At 35.6% G+C, this 13757-nt stretch overlaps 1 protein-coding gene across 1 annotated transcript in view; it reads left to right on the forward strand.

Annotated features, from left to right (window-relative positions):
* Window positions 1-13757, forward strand: part of PYROXD1 (pyridine nucleotide-disulphide oxidoreductase domain 1) — a 33821-nt gene that overhangs the window by 19330 nt on the left and 734 nt on the right. Inside the window, exons 6-11 of the mRNA XM_009180344.3 lie at window positions 2544-2704; window positions 3400-3500; window positions 8387-8516; window positions 9351-9463; window positions 10099-10221; window positions 12720-12857. Coding sequence (XP_009178608.2) covers window positions 2544-2704; window positions 3400-3500; window positions 8387-8516; window positions 9351-9463; window positions 10099-10221; window positions 12720-12857 — 766 coding nt within the window. The remainder of the gene's footprint in view (window positions 1-2543; window positions 2705-3399; window positions 3501-8386; window positions 8517-9350; window positions 9464-10098; window positions 10222-12719; window positions 12858-13757) is intronic.

The following is a 13757-nucleotide window of genomic DNA, read 5'->3' on the forward strand; positions in this document are numbered from 1 at the left end:
TTTGTGACTCCTGTTTTAGGATATGTGGTTCTTCCAGCTCTTGGTTTTTGGTGGCTTAGGAAATATGAACACATTAATTAATATGAAATATTTTCATCTTAAGATGACATTACAAGTTCAAAAACCATTGAGAAATATCCCGCTGTGGCCTGCAGAAGACTGATTCACTTCATGATTTTATCCTCTAGCAGATGATTGACATGAAATAGTCTGGATCTTTTTCAGGCCATAAAGTTGGGTCAGACCACAAAGAGGACAAATTTGAATCAAAATAAGGACTCTTCCAAAGCCATATCTCTACTCACTTGCATTCAATCCAACTCTCAGACTAGGTTTTTGCCCCGCTTTTAGAGGATGATCTGACCCAGTGGAAGCCTGTAGGAGTTCTTAAATTGCCTGAGTACTACGGGTAGCAGTCATTATTGTTATTATGAAGTTTGTGGCATTGTATGTAGAAATACAGAGAAAGGGTCAAAACCAAAATGTGGGCCAAGAGGGAAGAGGTATAGATTTATTGTAAATGGGGTTTCAAATCCATGTGTATAATAGATACATGACAGGTTTTCTCCATCAGCTATCACCAAAGTATCACTATTATTGTAACTGTCATTATTTACATTTAAAAATTTTATGTTCAGAAATGTTCAGAGTCTTACATTTAATCCGATTCATCATTTTCTTTAAGTTGGAGATTGAAGACAGTATAATTGGATAAAACTTATAATTTTGTATTTAGTAAGGTCTTCTTTGATAAATAAAAATGGACCCACATAATGTTATTCTCTGACTTTAGGTCTGCTGAATGATTAGATCTTTGTCTGTCATGAAACTTGGCATACTCATACCCTTTCTACACTGTGTTTCCGTGAAAGTAATACTCATGTTCTTCATTATACATTTTTTTCAGTTATTATCTGTTTTCTTGTTTCTAAGTGTAAGTTAATCCTTTCCTTTTCAAACAGATACTGTTTTTCATAACTTCACAAAACTGCAATACCTCATTGTCTGTTTTTGTAGAGTCATTTTAAAAATGAAAGCATATTTCCCCTCTGTATGTGATGATAATCGTCAAACTTGTGCATCTTGCATAGTTCAAGTTAGGAAAAGAGGATTAGAAGGTGTCTTCAGAGGTAGAGCAAGTACAACTTCGTCTGCTAGTCAGTCATCAGTATGTTAAACTACACTGATAGGTGTTATATTGTAATATTACTTTAAATTTAAAAATGGTAATACAAATTCCCAGTTTATCAAAAAGAAAGCATTACATGATAACTGTATGTCTGTATGTAAATTGAAATACAAACTTTTTTTACCAAATGTGTGTGTATTCCACTTTCCACTGGTCAGTAATGCTATATGACAGAGTAACATAAAATTGAATGTTCACCCACTAATCTGAAATTTGGTGACTAAATGTTTACTGACATAGGAGAGCTGGAAAAGTAAAGACTTATTAGATGAAGCAAGGAGCTCCTTATCACCATATGTTAGAAAGTGTGAATATCAAGTGACCTGGATTCAGATGTACTAAACCCTTTTTCTGTAATCTGTTTATTGATTAGTTTTGAAAAGTTGTATAACCTATGTTATATCAGTCTGCAAAATAAAGATGGCAATACTTTGCACTGTAAAGAAATGTGAAAAATTAATACCTTAACTTTTTAATTACAGTATTTTATTAGTATTGCAAGTTTAGATAAAATCCTATCATAGTTAGGATGGCCAATATATCTTGTTTGACTGGGATTGTCTCCATTTCCACCAGTTGTACCAAAAATGATTATTAGTAGCAGATAGTATACCAAGTTAGATGATAAATTATATGATCACCTTAATTATAATGGACTTCAGGGACTTTGTGAAACGAATATTGTTAGGAAAACCACTTCTCAGTATCTAAACCTAGAATAAAATATCACATGCCCATTACCTTACATTACTATTAGTAAATAGTAATAGAAGGTGGCTTATATATACCATGTCCATTCGTTCCTTCCTCTAAGATCCTTGATCTTGATCCTTAAGATTTTTAGCTTATACCTCTGATTCTCTCCATTTTCTATTTCCTTCCACAATGTGCTTTGAAGATACAAAAAGTCGTTACCACATAAGTGACTGATTCTTAATATTATAGCTATGTACCATCCATCCATTACTGATTACACTATAACCAGAGTTTCTAAAAAGCACTGCTTTCCCCTGGGGGCCATTCATATAATAAGTGTGTTGTAGAAATTGAACATTTTCTAATGATGTACATTGTAATGAAATTACATGTATTTGTCACTTAATACATATTCATATTCAGTATATGTATTTGTCACTTAAAGGTTCTTTCTGTAAACAGCTTTAGTTTCTTTTACTATTCTATTTTTCTTAGTATCTTTAAAGAACGTTAATATTCCTCTTTATAATCAGTTTTTCCCAGTTTGCCTTAAAAATGCGTTCCCTGCTTTTGCTTCAGGAGATCATTATTTGCAAATGCAAAGATTTTTTACTTAGACTTTTGAAATTACTCTTAGTAACTTCAATATTGTTTTTAGGTATGAAATTGAAGGCTGTGAAGTGATTTGGGCCATTAAAGATAAAGCTATAGGGAATACTTTCTTCGATGCAGGAGCAGCTGAATTCTTGACTTCAAAGCTCATTGCTGAAAAACCAGAGGCTAAAATTGCACAGAAAAGAACCAGATATACAACTGAAGGTAAGCGTAGCACCTAGCTCTTAATTCTCATACAGAACTTTGTTTTAACCATATAGAAAAGGGCTACAAGAAAATTTAATAAAACAAATTTTGGAAATAGTAATATGGGTATTTATGTATCTTTACATGAAGTTTTCAGATTTTCTATTATATATATTTTATATATGTATGTATTTTATATGTACAATTAAAATAAGAAATTTAAAATGAATTGAATAACTCAGCCCATCTGCATCTTTGCAAAGAGATGCTACATTTGGGCAACACCTAAAAAAGTTTTGTAAAAAATGCAATGTATAATATAAACATATTTTTTAAGTTTGATGGCTTTAAAAAATTTTTAGATCATAAAATTAAACGAGTTTTGTACATTTTGGAGGTGCTAAAAATTGATAAAATTACAAAAATTCGAAGGCTAATTTTCTTACCCTTCAGATTAACCAATGTAACATCCAAAATGTAAGTTGAGTGTGTTTATACACAACTTACACAATTGAAAGAGTATCCATTTTGTAACTCTGCATCAGAAAAATATTAAAATAATGACTAAAATGATTAATAGAGATAACATAGTTTAGTCATGCTGTAATGTATGTATATATATGAATCGTTACATTGCCTAAATAAAAAACTTCAGAACACTAACCTATTTCTCTACCTGGTAATTTTTATCTTATTTAATTTCATCTCTTTAGGAAGGAAAAAGGAAGCTAGAAGCAAATCTAAAGCAGATAATGTAGGCAGTGCGTTGGGACCAGATTGGCATGAAGGCTTGAATCTTAAAGGAACAAAAGAGGTATCTTTTCATATACTGACTGGACATGTCAAAATGTAATTTTAAATTCTTGAACCATTTATTAAAGACTGGTTATAGATATATAGTCAATGAACTGCTAGGTCACTTTACTCAAAATCGATAGTGCTAGGAAGAGACTTCCAATCCAGTTGGTCCATTTGGCCACCAAAGAAAAGTGAATGTCAAAGCATCTAAGACTGGATCTCAGCCTACGTTTTAACTCTTGAGGTGTGGTACTGTAATATATATATAGTCATCCCTTGGAGTATTGCAGGTTCAGTCACAGACCATCACAGGAAATAAAATATCACAATAAAGTGAGGCACACGAATTTTTCAGTTTCCCAGTGCATACAACAGTTAGATTTATAACATACTGCAGTCTATTAAATGTGCATTAGCATTATGTCTAAAAAAACAATGCACATACCTTAATTTAAAGATACTTTATTGCTTAATACGCTAGCAATCATCTGAGCTTAGCAAATCATAATCTTTTTGTTGGTGGAAAGTTTTGCCTCAGTATTGGTGGCTGATGACTGATCAGGGTGGTGCTTGCTGAAGGTTTGGGTGGCTGTGGCAATTTCTTAAAATAACAAGGAAGTTTGCCCCATCAATTGACTCTTCCTCTCATGAAAGATTTCTCTGTAGCATGTGAAGCTTTTTTATAGCATTTTGCCCAGAGTAGAAGTTCTTTCAAAAGTCAATTCCCTTAAACTCTGCTACTGCTTTACCAACTAAGTGTATGTAATACTTTAAATCCTTTATCATTTCAACAATACTTGTAGCATCTTCACTAGAAGTAAACTCCATCTCAGATAAGTACGTTCTTTGCTCATCCATGAGAAACAACTCCTTATCTTTTCAAATTTTATCATGAGATTGCAGCAATGTAGTCTCATCTTCAGGATTCACTTCTAATTATAGCTCTTTTATTATTTCTACCACATCTGCCTTTCTCCATTGAAATCTTGAACCCCTCAAAGTCATCCATGAAGATTGGAATAAACTTTTTTCAAGCTCTTGTTAATGTTGATATTTTGACTTCCTCCCTTGAGTCATGAATGTTCTTAATAACATCTAGAATGGTGAATTCTTTCCAGAAGGTTTTCAATTTACTTTTCCCAGATCCATCAGATGCCTCACCCTTTGTGGCAGCTATAGCCTTATGAAATGCATTTCTTTAATAAGACTTGAAAGTAAGAATTACTCCTGGATCCATGGGCTGCAGAATGGATATTGTATTAGCAAGCATGAAAACAACATTCATCTCTTTGTGCATCTCTGTCAGAGTTCTTGGGTGACCAAGTACCTTGTCAATGAGTGTAATATTTTGAAAGGAATCTTTTTTTTCTGAGCAGTAGGTCTCAATGGTGGGCTTCAAATATTCAATAAACCATGTAAACAGATGTGCTGTGTATTACTGCATTCTCACAGTGTTATAAAGAAATACCTGAGAGTGGTAATATTTATAAAGAAAAGAGGTTTAATTGGCTCATGGTCCCACGGGCTGTACAGGAAGCATGACTGGGGAGGCCTCAGGAAACTTTCAATCATGGGGGAAGGGGAATTAGGCACATCTTACATGGCCAGAGCAGGAGGAAGAGAGAGAAAGGGGCTGGTGCCGCACACCTTTAGACAACCAGATCTCATGAGAACTCTATCATGAAAACCATTAAGGATGGTGCTAAACTATTAAAAACTGTCCCCATGATCCAGTCACCTCCCACCAAGCCGTACCTCCAGCATTGGGGATTACAATTTGATATGAGATTTGGGCGGAGAACCAGACCCAAACCATATCATGCTGTCATCCAGGCTTTGTTGTTCCATTTATAGAAGACAGGCAGGGTAGATGTAGTAAAGTTCTTAAGGGCCCTAGAACTTTCACAGTGGTAAATAGGCATTGGCTTCAACTTCAGATCACCAGTTACGTTATCCCCTAACAGGAGAGTCTGCCTGTCCTTTGAAGCCAGGCATTGACTTCTCTATAGCTGTGAAGGTCCTAGATAGCATCTTTTTCCACTAGAAGGCTGTGTCATGTACACTGAAAATCTATTGTTTAGTGTAGCCACATTAATCAGTTATCAATTGTATTTTTTTGTTGTAGAGATGCTTCTTTCCTTAAACCTCATGAACCAACCTCTACTAGCTTCAGCCTTTTCTTCTGCAGCTTCCTCACTCACTTCTCTCAGCCTTGACAGAATTGAGAACAGTTAGGGGCTTACTCTGGGTTAGGCTTTGGCCTAGGGGAATGCTGTGGCTAGTTTAATCTCTCCACACCACTAAAACTTTCTCCATATCAGCAAGAAGACTGTTTCGCTTTCTCCTCATTCATGTGTTCACTGGGTTACCACTTTAGATTTACTTCAAGAATGTTTCCTTTGCATTCACAATTTGGCCAGCTGTTCAGTGCAGGAGGCCTGGCTTTCCACGTGCCTTCCGCAATAAGCCTCATAATCATTGCTAGCTTTTGATTTAAAGTGAGAGATATGTGATCCTTCCTTTCACTTGAACGCTTAGAAGCCACTACAGAGTAACTGATTGCCCTGGTTTCAGTATTATTGTGTCTCTGGGAATAAGGAGGCCCAAGGAGAAGGAGAGACATAGGACAACAGCTGGTTGATGGAGCAGTCAGAACACAGAACATTTATTGATTAAGTTCACTGTGTTAGGTGGGTATGATTCATGACACCCTAAGACAGTTACAATAGTACATCAAAGATTACTAATCACAGATCACCATAGAAGATCCAATAATGATGACAACTGTGAAATACTGCAAGAATTACCAAAATGTGACAGAGACACAAAATGAGCACACGCTATTGGAAAAATGGCACCAATAAGACTTGCTTGATGTGGGGTTGTCACAGACCTTCAATTTGTAAAAAACACACTGTCTGTAAAACAATAGTGAAGCGCAATAAAATATTATGCCTGCAGGTTTCTGGCACACAGCTCCTAAACTTTTTGGCATCTCCAAAGTGTTGTGTCCTTTTGTATGCTAACGAGTTGACTGGTTAGCCCCTAGGTGGCTTCAGAATGGGGACTGGTCACAGGAAAGACCAAGGCATGATTAGAGAATTTAGACTTTTCAACCCCCAGGAAAGGAAAGGGGTTGAAGGGTAAGCCAATCACTAGCAGCCAATGATTTAATCAGTCACCTACATAACACAGTTTCCATGAAAACCCAAAAGGACTGGGTTTGGAGAGCTTCTGGATAGCCGAACGTGTGGAAGTTGCTAGAGGGTGGTCTATCTGGAGAGAGCATAGAAGCTCCATGCCACTTCTTATATGCTTTGCCCTATGTATTTCTTCCTCTGTTTCCTCGTGACATCCTTGATAATAAACCAGTAAATGTAAGTAAAATGTTTCCCCAAATTCTGTGAGATGTTCTAATAAATTAATTGAACCTAAGAAAGGGGCTCATGGGAGCCCCTTGATTTGTAATTGGTTAGTCAGACGGACTGGTGAAACACCCGGGACTTGCAGTTGGTATTGGAAGTAGAAGACAGTCCTGTGAGATTGTTCCCTCAACATGTGGGACCTGATGCTATCTCCAGGTAGATAATAACATCAGAACTGAATTGAATTAGAGGACAGCCAGATGGTGTCCTGTGCAGAATAAGTGCTTGCTTAGTGTGTAGAAAACACCCCACGCATTTGGTCGCAGAAGTATTCTGTGTTGTGAGAGTATAGTAGGAGAAACTAAGTTTGTTTTTTCCTGTATCCTCAGATCAGGGATAGAGCTCTCTATACCCAGACTGCAGTGAATACACCTGCCCTATTTTAAGTTAATCTTTTCTCAAAGGTCATTTCAGATGCATGCAGTAAACTTATAAAAGTTATTAGATTGATTAGAAATATACACTTAATATCCTAATTGGATAAGGAGATGATTTGCTTTTCCTCGTTTTGTTAGATATTTTGATTTTTTAATAGTTGTTAAAAGGCTGTGAAAACTAAATGTTGTAAGAAGCATGTATGCAGTCGTTCGTTACTGTGTGTGGTTTCTTTAGAGCATTGGTTTTTGGCTTTCAGTAGGTGGGAGGGGGGCTGGCTGCATAGTGTATCTAATTTTTGTGATGGAAATTATACAAAGTCCCTTCTTTCTGCACCTTCAGATCCCAATATTAATTATATTTTTAACCTGAGGACTTCAACAGTTTAATTCAGTAAGCATTTATTTAGTACTTACTACCTACGTGGGACTTTATTCATGTTCAGGGATATAACAATAAGTCAAGACAGATCTGACCTGAATAAATTTTTATAGTCCATAACTATTTTTTTTTTTTTTTTTTTTTGAGAGTCTCGCTCTGTCGGCCAGGCTGGAGTGCTGTGGTATGATCTCGGCTCACTGCAACCTCTGTCTCCTGGGTTCAAGCGATTCTTCTGCCTCAGCCTCCCGAGTAGCTGGGACTACCGGCACATGCCACTAGGCCCGGCTAATTTTTTAATTTTAGTAGAGACAGGGTTTCACCATATTGGTCAGGCTGGTCTCAAACTCCTGACCTCAGGTGATCCACCCACCTTGGCCTCCCAGAGTGCTGGGATTATAGGCATGAGCCACTGTGCCCAGCAACTACTGTAATTTTAAAAAAATACACTTGTAATTATCAATGAGGCCTAGACTAAAAAACATTCCCTCAATGCTGTCTGCTAATGCAGATACCAAATCTCTTAAGTTACTGAATGAATTTTCGTTCACTCCTTTCATGTGCATAAAGAGACTTATTTTAGGGCACTCAATGTGTTTTCATTTGTATTATAAGAATTATGTTTTCTATATGTTTCTACAAGTATAAGTTTTTTCTTCATCATTAGTAACCCAGGTCACTCTTTCTGGAAGTATTATGCTAACTAGTATTTTCTTAATGTTAGTTTTCTCATAGGATTCACCTTGAAACTATGTGTGAAGTAAAGAAAATCTACCTTCAGGATGAGTTTAGAATTTTGAAGAAAAAGTCCTTCACTTTCCCGAGAGACCCTAAGTCAGTTACAACTGATACAGGCAAGTAATGAAAGAAGAAGAAATATATATAACCACTTAATTAAAAGGAAAGCAATTTAATCCTGCTGTGTTATATTAAACATAACTTCATAGTTCCATATAAAATTTAAACATGAAAAGTAAACACCATAATGTAATAACATTCACTTCATTTCACTATCCGTTGTTTTCTAGTAAATTAAACTGTGTAGGGCATTACATCTTACATAGAGTTCATAGTGTTTTGATCAACAATCAGAATATATTGTAAATCCAAATAAAACAAAAACCTGCAGCTCTTAAAGGTGACATGATTTCACCCAAATCGGATTGAAAATGTATATTTTGGGGACTAGGATGCAGCTTTCCTAACTCCAATTCCACAACTCCTCTGAGAATTGCCATGATTTGAAGAAATACACTCAGTGAACTAGCATGTGAAATATTCTACTGTTCTGAATTCTTCATATTTTTCCATAGGAAAGGGGAATTTGAATAGGAATAGTGAGGGAAAACACCCAGTTGAACTAAACACGAGGTGGAGTGTAAAGTATTACGAAAGATTTTTAGAGAAATAATTTAAATTTACTTTGTCAAAATGTATGTGTCCAAATTTGAAGGAAAAACATTTGAAATGCCATGGTTTTAAAATTATACCCAAACAAGATGATGTTAATTGCATTAAAATTGCTTTAGCAAATATGCCTCATAATAATTACTAAGGAGTGTGCTACAAAGTCATCTCTTGCCTACCTTTTACTTTCTTTCTTTGTTTCTAGTCATTGTAGTCACATGCACTGCTGTGGTGGTGGTTCCATTTGCAGATAAAGTCTGTTTTTCTTTTTTTTCTTAAAGAGATGTGGCCTGTCTATGTGGAATTAACCAATGAAAAGATATATGGCTGTGATTTCATTGTCAGTGCTACAGGAGTTACACCAAATGTAGAACCTTTTCTCCATGGTAACAGTGTAAGGTGAAACTTTTTTGTCCAGCTGTGAATATATTTGAAGTATTTTTGTGAAGATCTTTAGTTCTTAAACATGAATAATAATTATTGTAGTATACAACTGTAACTTGATATGGTTGAAAACAGTTTGGTTAAAACATTGTCTTGATTTACAGTATTTCTTACTGCTTAAAATCCTTACACAGTTACATCCTGGCATAAGCGTCATCAGTAATGGTTCATAATGTACAATTTGTTTATCTAAATGTTGGTAAGAGACTGACGCCTCCTGTGACTTCTCAGAAGTGATTCTTTTAGAGAAACCATCTTGTATTTTTTGCTTTTCAACACTTGAAGCTGACAAAAAAAAAAAAAGAATATTCTTATAGTTATGGGTAGGGTAGCAAGATGGTTATTGGATACTTTTCATGTTGAAATTCTAAGAATTTTATGGATCAATCTTAGTTGGAATTTGATCCATGGAAATTCGGCTGACGTGTCTCTAAACTTTGTGGCTATTTTTCATTTTCTCATTAAAGATGAGCATGCCAAAGTGTAACAATTTAATTTGTTTTTACCTTAGAATGGAAAAAATCATGTTTCTTTTTTTTTTTTTTTTTTTTTTTACCACTTACGCTTATGGGGAACATTGTTTAGTTTAATCTAGGAGAAGATGGTGGCCTGAAAGTGGATGATCATATGCACACATCCCTTCCTGATGTCTATGCTGCCGGTGACATCTGTACTGCATCCTGGCAGCTGAGCCCAGTCTGGCAGCAGGTAAGCTAGCATATGTGATCATGTTTTTATCAGAGATTCTGTCTGAAAATAAAGCGGTTGTTACCAACAAATCCAACTTCTGGTTTTCCAACTTTGCTGCTTAAGTGGGAAGCTAGCATAGAGTTGTTATATATATTAAAAAAAAAAAACAACTAGAATATTTCCCTGTGTGGTAAGTTACTATAATGGTAGACTGGGCTATCTTTTAATTTAAAGGAAATTATGGGCTATTACTTTGTTTTTCATTCTTACATGCTTGTCAGCACTGTCCAGGAGAACTTTCTGTGATGATGGAAATGTTTAATTCTGCACCATCCAGTCAGGTAGCCAGCAGTATATAACATGAGCACTTGAAATGTGGTCAATGTGACTGAGGACCTGAATTTTTATTTTTACTTACTTTTCATTAACTTTAAATAGCTATATGTGGCTAGTGGCTACCATGTTGGACAGCACAACTTTAGATTTAAAAAACGACTAAGATTGTAAATTACATAGATAAAGCATTCTATTCCTGGATGATCCTATTCTGTCCCTGTGGTAATTATTACTACAAAATGTTCCTGGCCGGGAGCGGTGGCTCACGCCTATAATCCCAGCACTTTGGAAGGTCGAGGCAGGTGGATCATCTGAGGTCAGGGGTTCGAGACCAGCCTGAACAACATGATGAAACCCTGTCTCTACTAAAAATACAAAAAATTAGCTGGGCACGGTGGCATGCGCCTGTAATCCCAGCTACTCAGGAGGCTGAGGCAGGAGAATCACTTGAACCTGGGAGGCGGAAGTTGCAGTGAGCTGAGATCACGCCACTGCATCCCAGCCTGGGCAACAAGAGCAAAACTCCGTCTCAAAAAAAAAAAAAAAAAGTTCCTGTTGTAAACACCTTTCCTGAGCCTTAACAAGTCCCAACTAGATCTAGACTTTTTCGAACCCTCACAGCTTTACCTACGTCCTCCTAACGGTGGAACAAAAATACTAGAGGAAGATAAAGACAGTGACCAGAGGTGTGCAGAGGGGTAGAGACCTAGGTAGATGTTTGAGATAAAGGAACCCTGCAACATTTATCTTTGTTAAAGACCAGCTCCACAATGAGGGACTTTATTCATTCAGATTAACTATGCAGTGTGTAGTAGTAGAAGAGCTAAAAGTATTTCAAGAGGCAGCACCATCATTTTGTGTTCTTACAGACAGTAGAGACATCAGTAATAGGAGAGTGGTTGCAGCCTTTTTGTTTCTAACCTGCCTCATTCTATGTCATTTCTGTGGCAAGACTATCACAAATTCTTAGAGTTGGAATTTGTGGGGTTTTTTTTTTTTTTTAAACATTTTTAATTCTCCGGGGTAAATTATATCTTAATGTGTTATAATCTGAAAGAGGGGAAAAAAATCCAAAAACAAACAGATGTCCCTTGTTTTGAGTGTACTTTATAGACCCCATATCTTGGCTTACACAAGCAGTAAGGATACTAATTAGTTTACGCAGTTCAAGATGCAAATTTTCAGGCCACTTCTATTAGCTGTTCTCTAGTTGTAACTGTGCTCAGTTTTTTCTGACCTCCAGCCATAAACTGCCTTTCACTTTATCAAATCTATACCTTGTTTACAGAGGAGATTGAAAAAAAAAATCTGTATCACTTCTGCTAGAAAGACTTAAAGCTCATGTCTATGATTATGATATTATTTCTGCAAACAAAAGATAGCATTAAGTACATATGCACATACAGGGAGGTAGAAGGAAACCAAGTGCTTATTATAGGCCAATCTATTTAATTCTCTCAGTAGTTACGGAGTAGGTAGTGTTATGTTTATGTTTCAGGTAAATGAACTGAGGCTCAAGAAAAGTTAACTATATGTGTAGATCTGGTGATATTAAAATCCACCGTGACTTCCAAGATCAGTGTTCTTTTATACCAGGGAGTCTCAAAACTTTGTAGAAATAAAATAAAAATACAATAGAGGATAAATTGATACTGTCATACAAAACAATTTAAATGACTTCCCAGAATCAGTTGCTGAAATATTTATGTTATCCTGGGGTGAGGCACCAATAGTCTGTCTGACCACTGACGTCAACAGCACGGCAGACCTTAACTAGCGCATAAAAGTGAAGGTTGCTGGAAAACAGAACAAATTCCTCAGTGATAATTTGACATCTCTATTAATGGTGATGACAAATTTTTGAAGAAGGGACTGGTTAATTAAAACATTTTTCTCACCTGGTATAGCTTAATATAGTTTCATAATATTTAATAGAAATGTTACTAAAACAGGCACGATTGGTACCATCTTTTAATTTTAGAGGCAGTAATTTAGATAGAATTAACAAATACCAAAAATCAGTCTGATTACTTGTCCATTGGTGACTGCTTCTGTGGCAAAGACGACAGAAAGACTCTCAAACATTGACCTCCTTTAAGTGAATTTACGAGGTTAAGATAACATTTTTCAAATAATGATCATGAAAAATGACATTGTGTAACATTTTTTCATTATTTCAGATGAGGCTGTGGACCCAGGCTAGACAGATGGGATGGTATGCAGCAAAGTGCATGGCTGCAGCGAGTTTAGGAGACTCCATTGACATGGATTTCAGCTTTGAACTGTTTGCTCATGTGACAAAATTTTTTAACTATAAGGTAAGATAGTTAAGCATATTAACGCCTTCTCTGCTTGTTAGTCTTATGACTATGGTAAATTGTCTAATTTTCTTGCTTGAATAAAAATGTACATAGTTTTAATCATCTTACAAAAAAATGACATTTTTCATTTCTTACAAACCAATACCTGGTATTATTGCTGGTCTTAATCCCTAATCATCTGATAATTATTATCCATCTTACTACTATTCTATTTTAGTTAAGAGGGGAAAAAATTTCTCTCCAGATCTGTTCCCTGTTGGTGCATTTTTAACTTTTACTTGTGATTCATCCTTTCTTTGTGAAGGGAACTAACAGCTATTGTACACAAAAATAAACCAAGTGCCTTCCTGTATGTATTATCTTGTTCAGTCCTCTTTACATTACTCTGACGAAGGTTGTTTTGGGTTTTTTTCCCCCCCACTAATTTACAGAGAAGGAGAAATATGCTCAAAAGGCTCAGGGAAATTAAGTCACTTGTCCATGAAAGCTCTAATTCAGTTCCTTGCCAAATCTTTAAACCACGACCCCACATTGTTTAATGTATCCACATCCTACATATTTATATATTCACTAGTTTTAATGTTCATATAGATTGGTAGAATCACCTACCTATATTCACTAGATATTTTTAGTGTTAAAACACTAATTAACATTAATTACTAATATTAATTAACATTAATTACTAATAAATAACATTAATATTTCACTATATTCACCAGAATTTTTTAGTGTCAGTGTAGATTGTGTGGCCGTGTCATCTGTAGAATTAATGCATGCTATTCAAACATTTTCTTTGGGACTGTCCCCAATAACATTTTTAGTTATAAAATTTTCTGGCATCATTTTTCTGCTGGCTATTCTAACATGACACAAAATAACTACCCATTACATTTTCTG

Source organism: Papio anubis, chromosome 9, assembly GCF_008728515.1.
Source record: "Papio anubis isolate 15944 chromosome 9, Panubis1.0, whole genome shotgun sequence".
Taxonomy (NCBI): Eukaryota; Metazoa; Chordata; class Mammalia; order Primates; family Cercopithecidae; genus Papio; species Papio anubis.